Source organism: Sander vitreus, chromosome 19 (assembly GCF_031162955.1).
Source record: "Sander vitreus isolate 19-12246 chromosome 19, sanVit1, whole genome shotgun sequence".
Classification (NCBI taxonomy): Eukaryota; Metazoa; Chordata; class Actinopteri; order Perciformes; family Percidae; genus Sander; species Sander vitreus.
Genome location: NC_135873.1, coordinates 12586273 through 12611694, shown reverse-complemented (window position 1 = coordinate 12611694; position 25422 = coordinate 12586273). Strand labels below are relative to the sequence as shown.

The window sequence follows — 25422 nt, the reverse complement described above, 5'->3', positions numbered from 1 at the left end:
ATGTTATACAGGAGGAAGAGGGAGGCCAAGAAAGAAAAGTTAGAGAGCCAGATGATGTTTCCCAAACGTGGAAATATTGTATAATTTTAGTCTAATTGTAGTTATCTATCAACGATTTTTTTAATTTTTTTTATATCTAAGTGAGGTTTACATGGTAATGTAAAATTAGCCTATATCCTCCTTCAGTGAGAACTTTTACTAATGCAAGCAGATGTTTGGAGAGAAGGTAAGAACAGAAGAGAAAAGAATGCTGAATTGGGGCGTTGGGATTTACCACACTTGCTTTTTTTGTTTTAGTTTTTAGTTTTTTTTAGTTTTAGTAGTTTATGCACTAAATGGCCAGTGGATATGCATTTGTTGAATAAATCATGAGTTTGCGAGCAGTCAGGTTACATAACTTACCAGTTGTTCTTCTCAAACAAAGTCAGTGAACAGCATCAAACACGATTTAGTGGATGGAAACCCACCTAATTGTCCCTTTGACAAAGGACTCATGAAAAATTTAAATTTGAATGATAATTGGCATCGTTTTATAACACCAGCTATTCATCCCGGATCTATCCTGAGAGCTAATTTGGTGATGCACATCTGTGACGTGCATTATGTTAAAATATCAGCAGGATGAAGTCTAGGAATGAGTCAAAGGATGTTTTTTTTCAGAGTTGTTGGTTTATCAGAGAATCATAGACCATAGTTTTGGGAAAATACAGCTATTGTATCCCTCTGTTTTCTCTCAATCCTGAGTTTATGGCAAGGATATCCATATCATGAGCAGGAATGTTCTGTATGTCATGGGGCTCTTTTTAATCTGCCTTTCTACCTCTCCACCTCCTTCCCTTTTCACTTTCCCTTCCCTTTTCCCTCTGATCTGCTTTTCCCTCATCTCCCCTTCCTCTATCCAAATCCCTACTCTCATCCATTCCATCTTTTCCTCTTCCCATATTCTTCCTCACACTCCTCCTCCTGTTGCCATTGCTCTCCTTTCCTCCTCCTCCTCCTCGTTTGCGTTTGTCCAGATCTCGGTAAATATCTTCCGGACTCTCCCACCCAGCGAGAATCCAGAGTTTGATCCTGAGGAAGATGAGCCAACACTCGAAGCCTCCTGGCCACATCTGCAGGTTACTCATACACACAGCACACAAATTCACGTTGTGGTAAAATTATAACCATATCCTCACGATTTACATAATGTCATGCATTGTCCCCTGCAGGGGTAAAAGACAGTTTGTCTTGGAAAAGATATATTGAGCAAAACATGTTGACTTTGGCTTTTTCCGCCAAAAACAAGTTTGGGAATTGTTGTGGATGCTTGGTTTTAAAGTGAAACACAATGCAATGTCAGTTAATGCCGTTAAAAATGGGCCCTTCTATATATTATATAATAGATTTTGGAGGGCTGACGATGCCATAATGCACACAACTCCCACCAGGTGTTGCTTTTAATGCAGCGTTCAGCTGATCAGTTGAATCTGCAGTTTTAGATTTAAGGCCCAAATGTTCCTGTTTTATAAACCAGAATCCCAAAATGGAGCTCTACCAAAGAAGAACGTCCCATCTCCTGAATACACTTTTGATGTTTGCCCAGAGGACAGTTGGTTGTGGTGTTCAGTCACTTCTGCACCTTCAGGAAGAGATGAATCAAAACGTAACGTTGGTAATCCAAACTGTCTCATAAAGCAACATCTTTTTTCCCTTTCTGGCTCAGTTGGGATCTTTTGGTCTAAACTTAATAATATAGTCAGCAGGTGAAGCTATTTTATGTCACCTTTTAAGATTTCTGGGTGCTTAAACTCAGATTTTTTCGAAAGAGTCACCTCTTGCTGCCATTTTGAGCAATTATCATGCTATGTTACCTGGAGCAGCTTTAAAAAAAAACAATAACATGTGTGCCATTTTAAAAAAATACACTTATTCACTTTCTTGCTAAGAGTTAGATGAGAAGATTGACACCACTCTCGTATCTGTCCGGTCAACATGAAGCTTCACCCTGTTAGCTTAGCTTAGCATTAAAAAAGCAGTATTTTATTATTAAACTAAGCTAACAAGTTGCTGGCTTTAGCTACATAGTTAGGCAGTACAGTGTGTAGTGTACAGACATGAGAGTGGTATCAGTCTTCTCATCTAACTCTCGACAAGAACATTAATAATTCCCAAAACGTCAAATTATTCCATAAGGAGATAAACACAGACACTAAATGACGTCTAATTGCTAACTGTTTGTGCCTCTGTTAGCTGGTGTACGAGTTCTTTCTGCGCTTCCTGGAGAGCCCGGACTTCCAGCCCTCCATGGCCAAACGTTACGTCGACCAGAAGTTTGTCCTGCAGGTTGTCCTCTCGCTCGCTCGCTCTCTCTCTCTCTCTCTCTCTCTCTCTCTCTACAGAGATGATTTTTATGTCTAATATCCTGCTTTATTTTAGAAATTGATCAGTAAAAAATACAGTTAATGTAATATTCATTTTGCTCGGTGGGTGGTAAAAATACCACCATGATGAAATATTTTCACAAGAGAAAGAAAATGTAACAAATAAGATTATTTTGACGGTCGGATGTTTAGCAATTTATGTTTAAGAATAGTTAAACAGTTAAAAAGTAGAGAATGAATGCAGTCAGAAAAGGTCTCCACAAGAACCATAATACAAACTTACTGTATTTGTGTGTGTGTGTGTGTGTGTGTGTGTGTGTGTGTCTGTAGCTCCTGGAGCTGTTTGACAGCGAGGACCCCAGGGAGAGGGAGTACCTAAAGACCATCCTACATCGTGTCTATGGAAAACTACTGGGCCTCCGAGCCTACATCCGCAAACAGATCAACAACATCTTCCTCAGGTACAGGCTGCCTTTAACCAATCCAATGCACAGGATTTAAAACTGCTATTTATAGCATTCAATAAATCAATTATTAGCCAACAAAGACCATCAGCAGGGCAAAAAGCTGTGCTAATGACCTCTGTAATGCATTGTTTTAGCTTGGTGCGTCATGATTTTAAAACACAAAACAGGAAATAAAAAAAGAAATGGAAAAGCTCTTTGCTTATTTGGAGTGGTTATTTAACCAGACAAACAGTTTACAGCTCCTTTTTAATTAGCTGCATCAGTACTAGTGATAATAATATTAGATTTTTGTCTAGTGTGCCAGTGGTGATGGCACACTAGACAGTGCCAGTGGAGATGGCTTTGCACCCGTTTGGTCACCAATTTGTTAATGCTTCTGTAGTTCTTTTTGCTGACTCTGAACTACACCTAGGAGGCTGACGTTAACAGTTTTCCCACACAGCTGCTTGTACACTGTAATTATGGTCTGCACAATATGTCAATGGGGCAGCAACACAGAGGAAAATGGGATTAGGTTGGGACATGTCGTCTAAATCTTTGAGAATTATTAATAGTATTTTTCTGGCTCAGATAAAGTAGTATTCTACCACACATGCACACAAACAGGTACACAGCATGACTGTGCACATTTGTAGTCCTAACACTCACATCTATCCTGAGAGTTGCTACACCAATCTCCTCAAATAATTGGTTAAACAGCTTTGACAAACAAGAGTGCTGTGATGTACAATCATGTTTCATCTTAACCCTTTACCAAGTGTGACTGAATTGTTGTCTTTGCAATATAATGCAGGCACAGGAGAGCTGCAGTGCTGCAACATGCTCTATTTCTGTCTCAGTTACATTTTGACAGCAGTTATTGCACTTCATGTCTCTCTCACATGATAACATCACATAAGTGACAGAGTTGTATTCCAGGCACAGTACATCATGATATGAATCAATTGCTTAGAAAAGGCAAAAATGCCAGGGAATTATATGCATTTGTAATTTTACAGGAAGTTAACAATGTTTTACTCTTTCAAGAATGGCAGTCTTTCTTTAAGTTGCTTTTACTTTTTGCTTGACACCGTGTGTGTGTGTGTGTGTGTGTGTGCGTGCGTGTTTTGTGTTGGTTGTATCTGATCTTCAGGTTCATATATGAAACTGAGCACTTCAACGGCGTCGCGGAGCTTCTGGAAATCCTCGGCAGGTTCGTATTCACAATCATGCACTTTGGAGCATACTCTGCTGCTCTGCTGGAAAGCATACTTTGTAGTATATCGTGGCTTAATGAATGCATTTGGAGCTGAGTGTTAACACACACACACACACACACACACACACACACTTATATACACACATACTGTACTTGGCCAGCTGTGCTATGAGACAGGTGGTAACCCAGTGAATTAAGCAACTACGAAAAATGGCGACGAAGCATAACCAATACTGCAACTGCTCAACACAAAAAACAGTATGCATTTATTTTTGATGTATTATCATTCTTCCCTCTTTCTTATCAGGTAAGCCCAACTGTGGGTGCAAAGCCTGACAGAATAAGAAATGAGTTAAAAGGCAGGAGGCAAATGAGTAAAGCTGGGGGGTGGCAGGAAGAAGAGCCAAAACGAGGAGGGTTAAATACGTACATGAGAAATGACTCAGAGGTGTGTTGTTTTGTCTCTGAGGCCAGTAAGAGAAATATGAAGAAGATAGGAATGAGAGAGCAAGGAAGGAAGCCAAACTGATAATCAAGTCTTGCTCTTTGCCTGAGCCCGTAACACAAATCGATGGAAACAAGAATGGAGAGATGACAGCAATAAAGAGAAATGAAGGGAGAGAGAAAATGAAGGATAAATACAAACAAGATTGGTGATATTATCTAGTTTGTTTTCCGTACTCCCTCTGTATGCAGAATGATGTTAAAGGAATAGTTCAACAGTTTGGGAAACACACAAGATCAACCTCATGTCTGCTTTACTGTACTTTAACTGGAGTCAGGGCGTCACTAGTTTAGCTTAGCATAAAGACTGGAAGAAGGGGCAACAGCTAAAAAGAAAGCAATGAATATTTGCTTTTCTCTCAAGGAAATTCTAGTTTCTGGAAGCTTTTGTTACCTTTGTTTTTCATTATTCAACCAGCTAGCTGCTGCCGTTAACACTGGCCTTTCACTTTGATGATGTAAAAATCCAAGCTACATGACAACCTAGCTAATTAGCAGACTAGGTAGGAATTGGCCTTGTTATGCTAACGTACATAAAAGAAGAGGGGAGTTACAGTTTCTTTCTTGTAAAGAAAGCAGATCAATGTTCCTCCCATGTGAGATGTAGACATGCTGCAGAGCTTTATCTCTCCTTACTCAAGTTTGAGACGGAGAAACTAGCAATGACATTGTTATATTGACGCACTTGTGTTACATAAACAGACATGTTGATTGAAGGATTGAGACACGGGCACATGGAAGGAGACAGAGAATAAACAAATGACGATGGAAGATGTGAAATCAAGCAAGCAAACAAACAAATCAGTATTAGAGTCAATAAATAATTTCTCTCAAGGGCATTCTGGGCTGGAATCTAGCTCTGTCTTTGTCTTTCATTATTTGACACTGATAAGACGGAAGGGCTTTATTGATGTTAGAAAAACATAGTTATACTTTACTATACTTCACCATGTTATATATATTTACACACACAAGCTCAAATACACACATTATGTATAGGGAGATGTCAGAGCGAGGAGGCTGCCTCATAGGATAGCGCCCCGAGCAGTTGGGGGTTTGGCGCTTCAGCGCCTTGCTCAAGGACACCTCGGCAGTGCAAATGAGGCGAACAGGCACCTTTCCAGCTATTGGTCCACACTCCGTACTTCGTCCATGCAAGGACTTGAGCTACTGTCGCCCCATGTCCAAACAGAAAAAAATCCAGAGAGTTGAAAAGAGGGATGGATTCAGAAGATTTAGAGAGACTGGAGTGATTTGTCTGAATGCTGGTTAAGTGCTTAAATATTTTTAGCGTAACATTTTTTAATTTAGTTTTTTCCCAACATGAAGGATAAAGAGCTTCAGACAAAATCTGAAACCTTTCTTCTAACCGATGACCACCATTTTCACCTGAAAGTTAAATCAGAAATAGACGATGACTTTTGAGGTTTGAGAGCTATGGGTTAATGTAGAGAAAAGAGAGGAGAGTTAGAGGATATGATGAATTCAAGGTGAGAAGAGAGGGAGGGATGGAGGGATGAGGGATGGAGAGAGGATGAGTGAGTGAACGGTGAGTCAGAAGTGGAGAAAGGAGGGAGAGCAGGAGAGGAGAGAGAGGTTTGTATTCATGTTGGTGGTAACAGGGGTATTTATAGCTCCTCCCACACACAGAGAGAGGGAGAGAGAGATGGGCGAGCGAGGATGCATTGTACAGAAAGAAAGCGAGAGAGGAAGAAGACAGGAGGCAGGAAGAAAGATGAGAGGAACAGCAGGAGGGAGATATTAAAGAAAAGTTCTCTTAAACAAAGATGCTATTACAAAAATGAAGGCAGACAGACAGACAGACAGACAGACAGACTGACTGACTGACTGACTGATACAGAGACAAACAGATAAATAAAGTGCTGCTAAATAAGAGTCATACTTCACTCGTCCACTGCTCATACTATTCCTTCTGCATGCTGAACTACCACTATGTCAGTCAGTGCAGCAGTGAACAGCAGACCACGCATTTGTCCAGTCACTTGGAAACGGACGCAGTACAAGAATAAACTCCACCAAACAGACGAATGCACATGCCTACGCAGATGTTAGTAGTAGATTTTATGAGTAATATGTGACGTTTTTGTGTAAATGCAGAGATAAAATAACAAAAACATCACCTTGTTGTTTTTGCCAGGAAGAAAGCAAACGTGATGTAAAAAAAAAAAGAGTGCTACATGATGAAAGTATTATACAAACTGTGACTGTCCTGTCTTTTCCTCTATTTTAGCATCATAAATGGCTTCGCCCTGCCGCTGAAGGCTGAACACAAACAGTTCCTGGTTCGGGTTCTCATCCCGCTACACACGGCAAAGTCCCTTTCCATCTTTCACGCACAGGTCAGTGACCTTTTCCTGCATACTCCAGTATTTAAATGCCTTTGTTTGTATTTTGGACTATTTCATAATGGCTAGTATCACCACTAGGGCTGAACGAGTTGGCAACATATCTAATTGCGATTAGCCCTTGAAAACGAGATGGTGCATCTCAAGGGGTTTATCCTCTAATTAAAATGTTTAAATAAATAAATAAATTACTGATACTGCAATTGCAATATGATTCACGATATTGGAGGAAATTGTCTTTTTTTTTTTTGCATCATTATTCTCATTTTCATGGAAAAAATATATTAAAATGATTGTGGTGTGATTTTTTTTCTTAAGTCTGTATGGTACCATTTGTAGGCCGGGACATCTCTGCAGCACCACAATACTTAATTCAGAATGGTATTTTGACATATATTTTGCCTTTAGCAAATATTGCGCCTCCTGCTATTTTGATTTTGATAAAATTAATTATTAGATCAATTATTCATGCCTTATTACCCCACGTTTCTTTTGATACCTTTCTGCTTTAAAAATGTTCGACACTCATTTATTTTTCGTTTGACACTCATTTAGTTTGTTTCGTTTCAATACCACAAATGCAGTTACACTGTACCAAAATGTGTTGATATAGTTTGATGCAATGTCTAAATCTGCATGCAGGAAACAGATGTTTATGTGATAGTCTGTTGTACCTTTCAGCAGATATTTTGTGTTCTGGATACCATTTTCAAGCAAAGAAAAGCAACAAAACTCTGAGTCTGAATTATATTTTGTGGTTTCCAGGGTATCACTGAAACCATATCTAGTTTATCTCAGTAAACTCAAACTATCAAATGAAACCCAAAGTACTGACTAAGGCATGTTTTATTGTAGGTTTTAGAGACCTTATTCCTCCAACTATTGGCATCTCTACTAAGAAGAAATTCAGGTCTTTTTCTTACCCTGATAAATCAACAATACATGAATGGTAGTAATAATAAGGGGTTCCTGCAATGTGTCAAATGTACCACTAGGAGGCAGAGTTGGGTCACAGACAATACCGCAGAGAGATGCGCTCACCTTTGAATTAGTGTGTGTGTGTGTGTGTGTGTGTGCGTGCGTGCCTTTGGTTTCTTTGGTGTTTGAGTGTGTGTTTGGGTTATTATAATATTTGACAACACAGATGGCAGCCAGTCTATTGTGTGTGTGTGTGTGTGTGTGTGTGTGTGTGTGTGTGTGTGTGTGTGTGCGTGCGTGTGTGCATTTTGTTCCTGCCACACATTATTTTAATTATGCAGAAGGTACAGTTTGTACAGAGGTGTGTGTGTGTGTGTGTATGTGTGTATTCTGAGTCTCAGCATCACCGTGCCCTACATTTCTCCTCCCCGTCTCTCTCCCTGTGGTTCACACACATACATTATTCACGAACTCAAACACACACTGGGTTTGACAGGGGTCACGGGGGATACATGATGCCAGTGGACAGCAGTTTTGTGCTTAGTAGGTGTGGCTGCGCGGGAGTGACCCAGTTCTCATCTAAATATCAATACATACTATCACAGCAGCACCTTTTATCCATCTTAAAGGTTTCTCAACACTGTGAAACATGTTTGAATCATCCTTCCCGTAGCCTATGAAGGGTTTTATCATTTCTGTTCATGTCACTGAAATGTAGTAACAGCGGTTAGAGCTACATCGTGTAGCCACAAACATGGTTACACGTCATGGTTCCAATTATCAAGTTTCGAGTCGATAACAAACTTAACAGCATGTTCTTGACTTCAAAACTGACATTGTGAATAAGTCAGCCTGATTCACAGATTAGGCTGACTTATGTTGTTTATACCTGACAGAGTCATTGAAAGTAGTGTTAAAAGCATGGAAAGGCGTCTTTTTGACATGCAGGTCGTAACAACTTTACAGACAAGAATCCACCATTAGAGCTCAAATCAATATTGTTAAAATCTCAGCCTTAAAAACACTATAATGTCCATAATCCTTAGCCTAACAACGGCCTCCTGCACCCACAAAGCCCAGCCTGACAACAGAATCCAACTTCACATTTACCCCAAACAGCTTCTCTAATGCCCCACTAATACTTTAAATAGTTTGACCGATCAGCACCTTTATTTTAATCCCCTTTTTTCCTACTTTTCCTTTCATTTCAAACTTGACATCTCTTCTGTCACAGATCCCTTTTTTTTTTTTTTTTAGCCTCCGCTCCCTCTTTCCCTCTGCTCCTGTAACCATGTTGTGGTGCGAGTGAGGGACAGTAAAGTTAGGGATGAAGCGAGAGGGGAAGAACAAGAAAGGTGCACCGTCAGAAGGAAAAAGGGATTAGATGGGTAAAAAAGATGAAAGCCAGACAGGAATGAGACAAAGACAGAAACAAAAAAAGAAGAAAGTAAAAAATGATTGTCCTACAAAAAGATTGTCTGAGAACAACCATCAATAATCTGGCAGTACACAACCTCTACTGTCTGTAACTATATAATTGGACAATCCAGCATACTTTTATATATCGCTGACACTTGAACTTACTTATCTAAAAGTCGTAAATAGACCAGTTTCAGTAATCCTTTGAACACGGCAAAGGTATAAATAGGACAGAAGAGGAAAGACAGAGAGGCAGAGACAAGAGGTCTAAACTCTATCTCACATTGCCCTTAAGGGATTTTGTGTGTGTGACATCACTCCTTCCGAAGTAAACACACGCACACACAGTCTCCGTCGCCACGGTGTCCATTTGCCACGGCAACGGGCCTGGGTGGAGGGGGCAACCGCAAAACACACACACACACACACACACACAGAATTATAGGAAATGATTGCAGATCATATAAGAGGAGACATAAGCTGATGTAGAAGTACACACACACACACACACACACACACACACACACTCGTGACACACATTTCTCCTTGGAAAACTTGTCTTTCCGATCTTTAGCCATGTGTAATCCTGAGGGATAAGTGCTAAGATCCCCCTTGTCTTTTTGACAGCTTCAGGGAATGTGTGTGGGTTTTTGTGTATCTGTGTGTGTGTGTTCGTGTGTTCTAACCACTTCTCCTCTGTCCTTACAGCTGGCCTACTGTGTGGTGCAGTTTATGGAAAAAGATGCTACAGTGACTGAATATGTAAGACTGTGTTTCATTACATTATTGTATTTACTACAACACACTTGCTAATCGAATAATTTCTGTTAACCAAGATAATTGCTGTGATATTGGACCAGGGTAACATCATTCACTATAAAGAAGTCAGAGGTGGCGAGAAAGAATCGTATAGGTTTAAAGCTGCACAAATCAACATTTTTCTGTAAACAATTGCTCAAATGACTACATGTAATGTGAAAGGTGTCGCATCAAGTGACAAACCTACAGAGAATTATCTCAGTCTATAGATTTACAAAGCGTTTTAGCATCTTTCAGCGCATTCTTTTGGGTTTAATGGCCTGTAACTTTGTTTTATCAATCTTTCAAGCAGCAGCAGGCAGCTGTTTTAGCCTAAAAGTTCTGATAAGCCCACTGTACACTATTTGCCCATCACCAAATGGCAGACAGACAAATTAGCAACTAGCTGGTGAACGATGACTGCCCAGAAGCCCATTATTCCAAAACCGCCATAGTTCGAAAGATGTTGTATTGGACCAAAAGCCCATAGTCTTGACGGCCCATTATCCTGAAAACAAAAGACCACTACTCTGAAGGCCCATTGCTCCAAATAATACACACTCAGTTAGAGTTTAGGAACTGCCGGCCTTACTACTTTTCAGACTCTATTGCTCAATGACTGAATGAATGAAAGACTTTTGGGTGATATAACTTTAACAGCTCTACTGTGAACTAAGTTAAATAAACAAAAGTGGGACCAATGGCATGGCACCTGGTGAACATAATGGAGCATTTAGCAGCTCAAGAGCCACATATTTCCCTCAGCAGCTGGTGGAGACCAAAACAGAGCTAATAGGGAGAGTGAATATTGGACTTGCATTCTCCAGGCAGCCAGAAATATGACTCATAATGAGTGTTGCTCTGTGTCTGCATGATAGTAATCAACAGTTTGCTAGCATGTATGCTACAGTACGTAAACATTTTAAGGTGATAATATGTCGGTGTTGTGTTTACAGCTTGTTCTGATGCCCCCCAAGTGTCAAAAAACCCATTATCACAGCTTTTAATAACCCCCCAGGTTATCTAAAGTTATTTGAAGGTAAATAACTTGGAAAACAAAGGTCGAACAATAAACGTTTAACCCAAACTGTTTGTTGTAAACATCTCCCTGATTCAACTTTGACCTACCGTACATCATTTTCCTGTGCAATTAGGGGTTTACTTTAGTGTGTACAATGTTATCATAACTGATAGAAATGATGGACAAAGCTAGTAGTAATAGTAGTAATAAACGGAGGTTACCAGTCACATAACCTTCAAACATTGCAATTATTGTTAGTCCATGTGAATAGTTCACCAATCTAAACTCAACTGGTCTAAGGTTGAATTAGAACATTTGCTATAAACTGCTTCTTCATTCACCAGCATCAATACAGTGAAAAACGAGCCAGAGTATTAATATGAGTTAATGGGGATGGCACATATGGGCGGCAGCCAGCTACCCTGCTGAACTAATGGCTGCAGTGTTTATTCATATTAATGTGCTTCATATTTTCTCTGCAGATCATCAGAGGGCTGCTCAAGTACTGGCCAAAAACCTGCACCCAGAAAGAGGTTAGACAGCACCATTTCTTGTAGGACTTCTGCACTGTGAAGTATTTCTCCAAACTTAACATATTTCAAACCACTTCTGGGAGTCGTGAGATGTCTTTTCTGTATCGATTATAAAAATGTGGTGTCTGGGTGCCTGCGTATTCAGGTGATGTTTCTGGGGGAAATTGAGGAGATCCTCGATGTGATCGAGCCGTCTCAGTTCATCCGGGTCCAGGAGCCACTCTTCAAACAGATCGCAGCCTGTATCTCCAGCCCTCACTTCCAGGTGAACACCACACCTTCCTACATTGAAACCACACTGACATGTTCAAAACTATTATCTAAAAGCATCAAATATTTGAAAATAGACCCAAAATGAAACGGTGTCCTAATTGCCTACAGATTTATCATATCACTATAGAAAAAACAATCCACTGAAGATCCGTTATTTGGATAACTTCAAACTTTGGGCACAAACATCTGTCTGATGATAAGAATCCTGTCACAACTTTGATAAATTAAAGTCAACTCTTCTGTCTGTGTGTTTGTTTTAGGTAGCGGAGCGGGCTCTTTACTTCTGGAACAACGAATACATCCTCAGTCTGATAGAGGAGAACTGTCAAGTCATCCTGCCGCTGGTATTCGCCACCCTCTACAGAGTCTCCAAGGAGCACTGGAACCAGTCAGTGGCTCACACAAACACACACAAATTAATACAACTCATAACTCAAAGCTTTTGATAGTGTTCAGATGCTTTTTGTTTAAGTAAAATTAAAAATACTGTCATGTAAAAATACTGCATTGTAAGTAAAAGTCTTGCATTCACATTTTTACTTATATATACAGTATCTCACAAAAGTGAGTACACCCCTCACATTTAATAAATATTTCATTATATCTTTTAATGGGACAACACTAAAGAAATTACACTTTGCTACAATGTAAAGTATTAAGTGTACAGCTTGTATAACAGTGTAAATGTGCTGTCCCCTCAAAATAACTCAAGACACAGCCATTCATGTCTAAACCGCTGGCAACAAAAGTGAGTACACCCCTATGTTAAATTCCCATAGAGGCAGGCAGATGTTTATTTTTAAAGACCAGTTATTTCATGGATCCAGGATACTATGCATCCTGATAAAGTTCCCTTGGCCTTTGGAATTAAAATAGCCCCACATCATCACATACCCTTCACCATACCTAGAGATTGGCATGGGGTACTTTCCATAAAATCATCTCCCAATGCAAATCAAACCAGCTATTAGGCTAACCGACATAAAACCATGCCAATCTCTAGGTATGGTGAAGGTATGTGATGATGTCGGCCTATTTTAATTCCAAAGGCCAAGGGAACTTTATCAGGATGCCTAGTATCCTGGATCCATGAAATAACTGGTCTTTAAAAATAATAATCTGCCTGCCTCTATGGGGATTTAACATAGGGGTGTACTCACTTTTGTTGCCAGCGGTTTAGACATTAATGGCTGTGTCTTGAGTTATTTTGAGGGGACAGCACATTAACACTGTTATACAAGCTGTACACTTAATACTTTACATTGTAGCAAAGTGTAATTTCTTCAGTGTTGTCCCATTAAAAGATATAATGAAATATTTACTAAAATGTGAGGGGTGTACTCACTTTTGTGAGATACTGTATATATAAATAATCATTATGCACAGTGCTCTGTTTCAAAGTGTTATAACATTTTAATGTGTGATTATTATTACTGCATTCACATGTAAGCAGCATTTAGATGTTGCTCAGCTGGTCAATGGGGGACCTATTTGAACTACTTGACATGCTCTTGTGCTGTTTAACCAAGAACAGTGCATCATATTATATTAACTGATCTATAAAAACTTTATTTACAAATTAACTTACTATAGTTGTTGAATAAATGTGTAAAAAAAAGAATTAAGGACATTATTTCCTTCTGAAATGTAAAAGTAACAAAAAATGAACATACTCATGTAAAGTGCAAGTACCTCAAAATGATACTGAAAGGTCCCATATCATGCTCGTTTTCAGGTTCATAATTTCATTTTGTGTTTTTACTATTGAACATGCTTTAATGTTAAAAAAAACACATTGTTTTTCTTATACTGTCTGTCTGAATATACCTGTATTCACCATCTGTCTAATTTGTTTAGTGCCTGTCTCTATAAGACCCCCTCCCGAAAAAGTACAGTCTGCTCTGATTGGTCAGCGTTTCTGGGTCTTCCCGGGTCTTTCAGGGTGTGCACCACCATTGCAGCCGGGGAATGACTGTAACGGCACTGTAGCAGCACTTTCTATCTATATTTGGTATAGTTGTGACATCACAACCATACATAAGTCCTTACGACTCGTTTAAAGGCACTGTTTCTGAATACGGGCTGTGTGCATTTCTCTGTGTATTGAGCATTTTTGATACTTTCACAGTATTTATATAGCACTTCGACCGGCTTTATTATAAAAAAAGACTTTTTACAACATGGGACCTTTAAGTAAATGTACTTAGTTACTCTCCACTTCTGCTAATATGTAAGAATATTACATAGCATTTAGCTTCACAGCTGATACAAACTCTAATTTCCCAACACGGACAAAAATGTACAAGCCTCCTACAGTATCATCTAACAGTGTATGCTAAAATGCTTGCATTACAGATGGTAATCTACCAGAGACACAGGCAACACATATGGTTGCTAATGGGTTAATCTCCCCAAAACACAGGCTTTTCTAACTTCTATCTCCTAACCCATAATGTCATGAGACTGATGACCGCCCCGGTTCATTATCTTCTTCCTCTGTCTCTTCAGGACCATTGTGTCTCTGATCTACAATGTGCTCAAGACCTTCATGGAGATGAACAGCAAGTTGTTTGATGACCTCACTGCCTCCTACAAAGTGGAGAAACAGAAGTGAGTATGACTCACACTCTGTGTGTGTGTGTGTGTGTGTGTGTGTGTGTGGGTGGGTGTGTGTGTGTGCTTGTATTTGTGTCACTGGATACAACAGTGAAAACAAGAGAAAGAAATAGAAGACAGTTGTTCCATTATCCATCACATTATATTTCACATTGTAAGTATGTATCACTTAGGTCATCTTTTCAACATGGATCACATCATGATTCCACTTGTTCATTACCCAGTTTTGAACTCAAGATAGTGGATACTATTGGGAAACAAAACTTAAAGGAGTAGTTCGACATTTTTGCTTTCTTTCCGAGAGTGAGATATCAATATCAATCTCATGTGTGTGAGATAAGTACGGAGTTGGAGTCAGGGCGTGGTTAACTTTCGCATTAGGGCAGGCAGGGGAAAGAGCTAGCCTGGCTCGGACCAAAGCTTACCAACAACTCTAAAGCTGATTTATTTACATGGTGTGTCTTGTTTGATTAAGATGTGCAGGTACCATTAGTGTCCCCGTAAAACTGCTCTTATAGTTTCTTTTTGCCTGTTAAATGACGTCAAGAAAGAAATAAGCTGTTTCTAAGACCCTTATATATTAACCCATCAATTGCTAAACCTGATTTAATAGATGTTTTCAAGGTTGCATCTCTTGTCTTCATTAAATGCCATAGGATGTCATTCAGCCAAGGTAAAGTCTGTTTTCTATTGTGCTTCTGGGGAATAACTTTAACATTTAGATATGCCTAATTTAATTCATTTAGACCTGCTTAAAGGTCCCATAAGGTCATCAATTGCTCATAAATTATACCATAAATTGGATTAATCCCTTATTTTATTCTCAAATAACTAATAACATACTCAAGTCTTTCTTAGCAATATACAATATGAAATGTATATATCTCCATTTTTTTTTTCTGTACTGGGCCTTTGACAACTTTCTTGCAAATAATGTGAGATTATAATCCGACATGCCAACCATAACCCGTGTTGCACTTTCTTTTTGTTTCTTTAAATCATTTGTGCCAACTGAAACCTATTTGTGGCGTCTTTTCTTTTTGTGTTTTTTGTCTAACTAATTAAGATTTAAATTGTCTATTAAGAGCACTTCATTAACATCACACAACAACCGATAAATGATTTGAGAACACATCCTTTGCAGTTGGTGGTCTACACAATACAATTACTGTACTATAAAGCAGTGGTTCCCAACCTGGGGTCCGGGCACCCCTCAGGGGGGCGGCAAAGATCACAGGGGGTGCCTTTATCTGGTTTGAGGTTGAGGTGAAAACACATGTTAAAAAAAATATGATCTACACTAGAACATATAATGTATACAAAAATCTGTATAAAAACTATGTATTTTTAGTTTTTGTTTTTTGTGGGGGGGCTCAGCTTTTCTTATACATAAGTAGGGGGGGCGCCAAGGAAAAAAGGTTGGGAACCACTGCTATATAGGATATTTCAGGAGAAAGTATGATGGTAAATCCAACACACTCCAACATATCTCCAGGGATTTCAGTTTGTTTACACTGAATGCCTTCCTGTTAACAATTTCTCAAGTTGTCTTTGAGACAATCCTCCTTATATTTAAGTATTCACTAAAGATCCCCTTAAGATTTGTACTCTCAGGTCCCAGAGTACTTTGGCATGTCTGAAACATTTCAGTTCATTTCTTGTTTCATTCCTCTCCATCCCTCTTCATCCCTCTCTTTTTCCTTTTTCCCTTCAACCCGCCTCTCCAGGGAAATGAAGCGAGAGAGGGAGCGTGCAGATCTCTGGCGAGGCCTGGAGGAGCACCAGGACCGCCGGATGCAGATGCTCACCGAGGCCGCCAGGAACCAGCGCAACCTCCAGGAGCGAGGCGAGAGAGGGGACCCACCGACCCCTTCTTCCCCACAGACGGCTCACTCTGACCAGCCCGAGCCCAAGATCAGCGGGGCCTCTTCTTCCTCCTCTGGGGCCGGGGAGAGCGCCACCTAGGTGCTGCTCCACAGAGATTGGATAGCACGGAAGTTAGGGGACAGGGAAAAGACATGAGGTTGATGGTGAAAGTGTTGGGAGAGAAAAAGGTACGAAATCCACTGTTCTTTTTATCTTGTATCATCGAGGGCGTGGCTTTTTTGTGAAAAAGCGCACAAACTCAGTGATCCGAGGTAAAGACTGCACCTTTTTTTTCTGACAGACTTGTGTGAAACTGGTTCACTTTTTGCTGTACACACATTATGTTGCAGATCAGAAGATGAATACTGTCCAAAAGTCCAGACTGTCATTTTAATTAGTGGCTGGTTTATCAAACTGCAGGTCAGTATCCAAAACTGGTAGCTGGCCTGCTTCAAATCAGCCTTTAAATAAGAGATGAAATTTCTCTTTTGGTGCAACACTAATCAAGTTTATCATGTGTCTAACTTGCCTTGACATTTAACCAACCGAGTCAGAGTCTGTACTGTGGCGTCGTATTTATCTTTTGGTCAGAGATGCTTATTTCATGCGTGGATAGCACAATACATTAATAAACAAAAGAAGCAATTTCACACAAATGTCCCAAAACCATTGCCGCACAGACCAGACACACAAACACGCACACGTACGCGCGCACACACACACACACACACACACACACACACACACAGACGCAGGTACATATTTACTGTAAATATAAGAAGACAGAGCTACAGAGAGTACGTGTATCCAGGTCAAACAAATCTCGCATACCAACACTTGATTGATGCACCAAAATATTTCATACACAGTCACATACGTACAGGCTCACACACATATACAGAGACACACACAGATGGTTCTGATGCTAACTCCTCTCTCATTCTGTCGGGTTCCACCAAAGGACGGGCCTAAAGTCCCTCAACATTAAATAACCACTGATGAAGATGATGATAATGATATAAAGTACAATACTGTTCCTTCTTCTTACTTGTTACTCTACTACTACTACTCTACTCTACTCTAAGTACTACTGATGATAATGATGATGATGATAATGTTTTTATATATATACATATGTCTCTGGATATTTCTGTAGTGTATTATGGGAGAAACACTAGTGTAGCAGATACCATAAAGGGGAAGGCCGGCTCCAATTCTTAATTCACATCACATGTTAACTGTATGAGGCCATAATGTGAGTGCTGAAATTCAGCGGAATTCCCCTTTTAACAGACCTTAAAGAGGGGAGGAAAGAACTGGATTGGCAGTGGCTGTTTTTCTTTTATTTTGAAATTTTGGATGTTTGTGGTGCGGTGGGTGTAATTTAAAGGGGTATTTCATAAAAAAATCCCAAAACATTCCATCTTTAAAGATTATGTTTTTTTTGGTGTGTGTTTAAAGATGCCCTGTGGAGCTTTCTTGCAAACAAAGTTATGTTTACATCCAGTGGTACTCACCAAAACACATTGTGTGTACAGTATACTTCAGGCTTGACAAATGCGTCAAATGCATTTCCTTCCTCATAAAACATTTGTTAAGCCGATCTATTTATATTTTAACTTGTGCATCGTTTACATCCATGTTTACTTGCTAGCAATCTTCTTCTTCCCTGCATTTGTTGGCATATTGCTAAGTTTATTTGCACATTACCGCCACCAACTGTCGATCAACGGAATAGCATGCTACCGGCAGCATGGGCACTTCGCCTGTGTGCCCATGTGCATACATGTGAAACCTCGTGCGCAATACAAACATAATGTGGACCAACTCAGAAACTCCACAGGGTACATTTCATTTTGATGATGTGGCGCACGTTGTTGATTTTCTGGTTAAAAGTTCTACAAATTCACTCATTTGCCATGGTTACATTTGACAAAGTTGAAGTTTAGAACCCCCCCCAATTCCTAACCAAAAATGTATCCAAGCAGACTAGTAAACCCCACCCAACACAAAGGTTACTGGAAGACAAATAAAGCGCACCACATGTGTTTTAGACCAAAAGAAAAACACAGTAATCCAGTTGGATTTCTGAACCCTGAGCATCTGTTCCTAAAGGCTCAGCAGTTTTGACGCTGCTAGATGGCGACCATGACGATGATCATTGTTTTTCCCGGTGTGAACTAAGGAAAATCAGTTTATTCTTGTCTGATCATTATGCTAGAGGGATGGGATGAAGAGAAGAGGGTAAAAAAAAATATTTTAGCAATATTTTCATTCTTTCAGGATAATCTGTGTTTATAGGAGGTCAAACAGGAAGTGAGTGTCACACTCAAATGTTTACCCCTCCACTCTTGTTTTTACTCCTGTTGCGTCCTTGATATTCACTTTGTCTTAAAGGTACTTTCTGTGTAAATTGATTTGATGGAAAATGATTTTGCTTTGTAATTATGTTTTTTTTTTCTTCTTGGTTTTTGTATAATCTTCATTTTTGTGGAAAACTGATACTGATGCTATTTATTTTCTATTTGATCAGGAAAATGTAACCTTATTTGAAGATGATGGTCAGGTTGTGTGTGTGTGTGTGTGTGAGTGATTTTGTGTGTGTCTGTGTGAGTGATTGTGTGTGTGTGTGTGTGCACGTGCATGCGTGCGTGCATGCTCACACGTTGGTGTGTATCCTGTGAAGGAATCAGTGAGCAGGAGATGTGCGTAGACAGAGTGATAGAAAATGAGAGCAATTTGTCTCTCTTTGTTTCTTTTTCTCTCTCTCTCCTTCTCTCCTTCCTGAGGGACAGGGTTTGAATCCGAATGTATCGTAAAAAAACAAATTGATTGTGTTTTTTGACGCTTGAGACGCTGTCGGCTGCTTGATAACTAAACCTTCAAAAAAATCCTTCAGACCAGCAGTTTTTCAAAACACTCACTTCAATCATGCCTGAGTCAACAAGGTTCTGAAATCCATTTGACTTGCAGCTCTCGGATTGGCATTTCAAGTTTTATTGAGCTGTTATTGACTGATTTAAGCAGAGTCTTAATGAATCTGCACCCGGACCACTTTTTGAGTTTTTTCTGAATGCTTTTTAAGTTTGAGTTTGATTGCCTTGCTCTGATGCTATTTAGGCTGCAGTCACACCTAATCTGCCACTGCTTCTTTCTACAAAAGAGCTTGTTGTTTTCTAAAGTTGACACTGCAGCTTTGCATTTAATTCCATTTGCAGATGTTGCATGCAACATCCAGGTTATAACCTCCAACACGTTTGTCAGTCAAACCAAATATTGCCACAGTTCATTGTTGAGCATGGAAACAGTAGTTTGACATCAAATGACAACTGAGCAAACTCCATCTGCTGATGGGATGAAGACTGTGAGATACAATTGAAAGCTCCAGAAAAAGCTAAAAATTGGAACCTGAGTTAACATTATCACACATACTAGTGGTTCCCAACCTTTTGGCTTGTGACCCCAACAAGAAAAACCCCTTGGCCTTCGTGTGGACATGAGCTGCGAGCAGTTTAACCAAAGAGTGTTTTAAAAAACAATAAGTGTGCGTTCTAATTGGGTGCTCAACTTCAAGATACAAATCAGTAAAACTACAAAAGAGCAAAAGATTTGAGGAAAAATAAAATACTTTTTGTGTAAATAAATTTTTTTTTTCTTGTCATTTTAATTAACTGGTGACATTTCTGATTTATCTCAGGACCCCTTAACCCCCAACTTGGCCTGGGAACCATTGACATATGCCTCTCTTCTCTAAGTACCACGATGCTGTATAGTTTTTTCCTTTCAGGCAGAATTTCTGCCCAATACTGGAGTGTAAAGTGCACAAACTTGATGGTTCGTGCTCTATAGCAGCCACAGAAAAAGCACTGATGGATTAGGTGTAATAGCAGCCTCATGCCAGTAAACGCCTCAAAACCTGCACCTGCAAACACCACCTGGCTGGCACTCTGGGCAGACAATAAAAAAAAAAAACCTCTTCCCATTTGTTTGGATTTCAAACATTGTTTTGATTCAGGCAAAAAAACACAGCTGAAAAGAGACAAAATTTGACCTTGCTCATAACACAGCTTACTTTATGATATTTTTTTGGCTAGCTGAATTAACAAACCCTCCTGATTGTTATTGTCAATCGGTTAGCTGACTCAATGAAAACGGAACCCCAGCTCCCACTGTTCTAGAATTCTCTCTGATATTTGATCCATAGTAATATTTTCTCTTTCTAGAACTGCTCCAGAACAGGAAGCGAGAGAAGAGAGAGTGTTCGTAGAGAGATTGGGTATCGCCTCGCAGACAGCCATTAAACGCTGATTTCATTCACTGTCACATTTAAATCCATGAGATGGTGTGAACGGATTGGATGAAAGCAGCCAGTAAAGATAAAAAAAAGAGGAGGAGAAAGACAAAGGAAAGAAAAGACGTAGAGTTAGACACGATAGAATGGCAATAAGTCAGAGAAACAGTCACAGAATGAGAATATATAATGTTACCGAAACCTACAACTGCATTACGTAGCAATTTCACTGAATTTCTAGATTTGCACTGTCTGCCCATGGTCTGTGTTTGTTGTGTTGAAGAAAAACCTTAGAGAAGATGATTAAGACGATGCAGAAGAAGAAGATGTATATTTTGGGGTCCAACACAGCGGTGGGGGAGGAGGGGGTTTGAATGTAGAAAGGCTTACTACTGTACGTAACATTACAGGGGGGTGTAGAATGGAGAAAAAACTATGTGCTAAAAATGAAACTTCACTTTGAGAAAACACTCCGGGAGTCTGTGCTGGTTTTTTTGTGTCACATCTTTTGTCTCTTGAATAATATTAATTCCACTTCCTTTTATTGATACTTTGATCAACAGGCACAATGTGCGTTACTTAAAGCTGCACCAATTAATATTCCTGTATAGACAGTAATGTGACCAGTCGGTTGTGTACTTACGAACTTACTTGGCATTATCTACGCTTTTAGCTTATTGTTTTGTTTTTGGCCCACATCTGCATTTCCTGTCTCAGGCAGGCAGGTTTTTTGTTAGCGTAAAAGCTCTCAGAAATCCACAGTACACTACCTGCCTACATGTAGCATTAAACAGCATGTAAAGTAAGCACCTGGCTACACAGTTAACATACAGTTAAATAGCCAGATATTTCCCTCAGGAGTTGGTGGAGACCAAAGCAGAGCTAAAGACGAGTAAGTATTGGATTCATAATGGTTACGTTCATCTGGCAACAAAACACAACTTCAGTTGAATGCTAATATTTCTTTGTGTCTGATAAATGTGTAAAATAATCAACTGTTAACCGATTCATAGCTATACCAACTTTGTAAGGTGATATGGCAATGTTTTTTTTTGTTTTTATACATTTTTGCTGACCATTTTCAAGTGCAGGCTGCACAGTTTTGATGTATGTTTCATGCAACCATTGATTTCTATCCATTTCCATATGGTGTCAGAATCAATTAGACTCTTGAAACTTGCTTGAGTTTCTTAGTTCATTGCAATTAACATTGAATCTGCAAAAAGAAAATGCATCAGTTACCTAATATTCCATTGAATTAGGGTGGAACAATGAATGGAAACCAATGGCTGCCCAGAACAGTAGCAAAAATACAGCCAAAAATCTAAAGCAGCATGGTTTGCAAAATGGTTAGCTGTGATGTAAGGTATAGACACATTTAGTAAATGGGCTAAAACATGCAAAACACTGGTATGGTATGGATCTAACAAACATGTCCAATCCCTTAACTTTGAAATTACTCAGAGTTTAAAAAGTTCAGTCCTTTGTATTCATGTTACCAATCCTTTGTCACAGTAAGTGTGGAGTGTGTGGAGTACTGCCAATCCTCATATCACTGAGAGTAGACCAAAGTTGGATAAAGGAGTGCGCACACACTCACACAGAGAGATACAGGCTGAGGTTAAGAAAACATAGGCAAGCATCAGTATTTTCCAGGGAGTCTCCATTATTTCTGGCTTGGGGTCTCTAATGGTATTTCATTGTAATTGCTATGATGTCAGAGTGTCCGTCCGCCCTAATGGCCTTCTAAAAACAACAACAAGGACAGATTGGTTCCATTCACTGGTTGTTGTCCGGGCAGAGAGACACCAGAGTCCACAAGCTCAAATCTCTGCTGGATCTTCAGCTGAAAAGGTGAGAAGTGTTTTTTTTTTTTTTTTTGTATATATATTTTTTTTTTACATCCAGTAAATATTGAAGGGCAGGCATTGAGCATTTATTTTACTAATTATTAATTTTTAAGATACTTTAAACTGCTTTACGGACAAAAAGTGTACATGTTATGTTAGCAGGCTTTTACACCACAGTTACTGAAGTTTCATAGCCTATGTGGAGTTATTGTACTCACAGCGAAGACAGTGTGGTGTTAGTGGTTTTATTGCCTGTAAAAGTATTCACATCATTCTGTTCATGCAGAAAGTATTTTTATTTCAGTATTATATTTCTTAATACAAGTGAAGCATTCTGCAGTCTGGCTGAGTTGAGGTGATTCCAGTTGTTTTAGTACGGTTTAAATGCTTTGCTTGAAGAGTAATTAAGCAGATGTCTCCAGTGGCATCAAATAAATGACTATTGATTCTGTTTAAAACAAGAAAAACTGCTTTTTATGCGTAAAAGTGAAATTAAGTAACTTTACTTCAGATCTATCTCTTAAAATGGAATTAAAATGTTTTGTTTCTTTTTAGTTTGAAAGTTTAGTTTAAGTTATTAATTACCTTTGAAATATCTATATATATATATGTATGTGTTTTTGTTTTGTTTTACAGTGTCTAGGTCACTCATAGTCTACTATTGGCTGCAGTAGCCATAAAGAACACTAGAGGGAGTTGTGAGTCATGCTGAATGACTCCCAACAGTGTACTCCTCTTAAAGTCAGTATTCTGTCAGCCTTTGTGGATCATCTTCCCCTATATATTTAAATTACTGGCAATATGACCTTCAGCAATTCATTATCCATTTTTACATAAGAGGGCAAACTGGATATTTTAGTCTGTAAAGATGACCAAAAAAAAACTGCATCTTTTATTTTTTAAATAACTGTATCCAACCCAGGTTACAGAAGGTCACTTGTAGCTGAGGAATAATGAATATAAACCCTTGAATAATAGTATTCCCCTCCATTAAAGTTACTTTTTCTTTTTTTCTTTCTCTATTCATAATTCCCAGCATGCATCTTCATCCCCTGTCCCTCGTTTTCCTCCTCCTCTTGGTTGTCGGGGCATCCGAGGTGTGCGTTGCCGTGACAACCGCACTGCATGGTTTCCGAGGCTGCGCGGTGCGAGAGTTCTCTTTTGTGGCCCAGAAGCCTGGCTGCAAGGGACTGCACATCACCACAGAGGCCTGCTGGGGGCGTTGTCAAACCTGGGAGGTAACGAACACACACACACACACACACACACACACACACACACACACAGAACATCAGTTACATTAAGAAAATATAGGAGACCCACTCTTTTCTGCTGCTTCCATAGAGCTGGAATTGTGAGACATCAAATAAATTATTAATGATCCAGGACTTAACCCAAACCATAAGAAGACCGATGACCGGATTCAAATTTCACCTCTGAGTTAATTGAAAAACCGAGTTTAGAGGAACTCAGTCAGATCGAAGCCTTAAGAAGAGAAAGCTCTGCATCAGCGACAGTAGAGCTGACTCAGACACATGTCATATTAGAGTTTGATTAAAAAAAACAAAAAAAACAACTCAAAGTCTACTTACTAGCTTTTTCCAGGACTTTTAACAGCATCTCGTAGTCCTGCTCAGCGGATGGAGCTTGCTCATTCAACGACAAAAATCAAGGTCCCCTTCTGCTTTTACTTTTAATAAATGGAGTTTTCAATTGCATCTACATTCTTCCTTCCACAGAAGACAGTGAGATGCAGTTGAAAGCTCAGCTTCAGCAAGTGAATCTTGAGTTAAGTCAACAAAATTCCAAGGTTAAAAATGTACAAATGTATGTCTTCAACACATTCTTACAAAGTGTGGACCGGACAGATACTAGATGTAGAGATCTCATTCACTGCCATTATTCTTTGTTGGTATTCCGAAAAACAATGTCTAGTCAAAGAGCATACCTATCAATGGAAAGCAAAAAATAACCCTGTGTTTCACCTGTCTGTGTGTGTGTGTGTGTGTGTGTGTGTGTGTGTGTGTGTGTGTGTGTGTGTGTGTGAATACTGCAGAAACCTGTGCCAGATCCCCCCTACATCCAGCGACACCACCGCGTGTGTACGTACAGTCGTACCCGCCACATGACCGCCCGCCTGCCGGGCTGCCAGCCCAACGTCTCCCCTCTCTACCACTACCCCATGGCTCTGCACTGCCACTGTGCCGTCTGCTCCACACAGGACACAGAGTGTGAGACCTTCTAATGGGCAGGACACGCTTTCAGCAAGCAATGTTGCTAACAGTATTACTGATATGAATGACTCTGAATAAAATGATGAAATTAAGACATTTGAGTAAGTGTGATACTTGACATCTAGTGACCTAAACATTAGTCTCTCTGTAGATTGAAGATATGTGTGTATATTTATATGAGTCTGTATGTAAGGAAAAGGAAAAATAACAGAGCAAGCATTACATTTCATAGTAATAGCTCTGTGATTCTTTGCCATGATGTTAGCAATACTGGATTTAAGAACATACAAAGGCTCTTGTTAAATACATATTTAAAAATAAAAACATAGACGTTAGCTTTGCATATATTCTGTTTTCCAACTGCTGTATTTTATTTGTGTATACCACGGCTGAATTACCAACCGATCAAAGCAGGCAACTGCCCTGGGGCCCTAGACCCTCAGGGGTCCAAAGGCCCCAGGTTAATTGTTTGTATGGGGATATTTACCAGTAAATTATCATTTCAACTGAAATTGACATGACAAGGTCCTTTAACCGGTCCAGTATTAATCTAAGAGGCTTTTTAGTGTATTTTTTAAAAAAAATTATACAATAACACCTGATGTGTTTACTTGAAGGTGACGTGATACAATCACACTGTACAGAGAGACAATGGTGGTGAGGTCAATAGGGGCTCACAGTCATGTTGTGGGGACTCGGCTCCCC

The 25422-nt window shown here is 39.5% G+C and overlaps 2 protein-coding genes across 3 annotated transcripts in view; both read left to right on the top strand.

Moving 5' to 3' along the window:
* ppp2r5b (protein phosphatase 2, regulatory subunit B', beta) overlaps positions 1-21345 on the top strand; it is a 45417-nt gene extending 24072 nt beyond the window's left edge. Inside the window, exons 3-13 of the mRNA XM_078275963.1 lie at positions 1017-1118; positions 2233-2325; positions 2694-2824; positions 3963-4022; positions 6784-6892; positions 9944-9997; positions 11537-11587; positions 11733-11852; positions 12121-12248; positions 14369-14470; positions 16204-21345. Coding sequence (XP_078132089.1) covers positions 1017-1118; positions 2233-2325; positions 2694-2824; positions 3963-4022; positions 6784-6892; positions 9944-9997; positions 11537-11587; positions 11733-11852; positions 12121-12248; positions 14369-14470; positions 16204-16441 — 1188 coding nt within the window. The 3' untranslated portion in view covers positions 16442-21345. The remainder of the gene's footprint in view (positions 1-1016; positions 1119-2232; positions 2326-2693; positions 2825-3962; positions 4023-6783; positions 6893-9943; positions 9998-11536; positions 11588-11732; positions 11853-12120; positions 12249-14368; positions 14471-16203) is intronic.
* Positions 21346-21873: 528 nt separating this feature from the next.
* Positions 21874-24778, top strand: LOC144534182 (glycoprotein hormone beta-5-like). 2 transcript variants are annotated; one of them, XM_078275964.1, is made up of 3 exons: positions 21874-22487; positions 23520-23721; positions 24540-24778. In XM_078275964.1, the coding sequence occupies exons 2-3, from the start codon at positions 23521-23523 to the stop codon at positions 24726-24728; spliced, it is 390 nt and encodes a 129-aa protein (XP_078132090.1). In that variant the 5' UTR covers positions 21874-22487; position 23520; the 3' UTR covers positions 24729-24778. The 2 variants fall into 2 exon arrangements, with proteins under 2 accessions (XP_078132090.1, XP_078132091.1); XM_078275965.1 differs by lacking the exon at positions 21874-22487 and having other exon boundaries at positions 23166-23721.
* Positions 24779-25422: the final 644 nt, after the last annotated feature.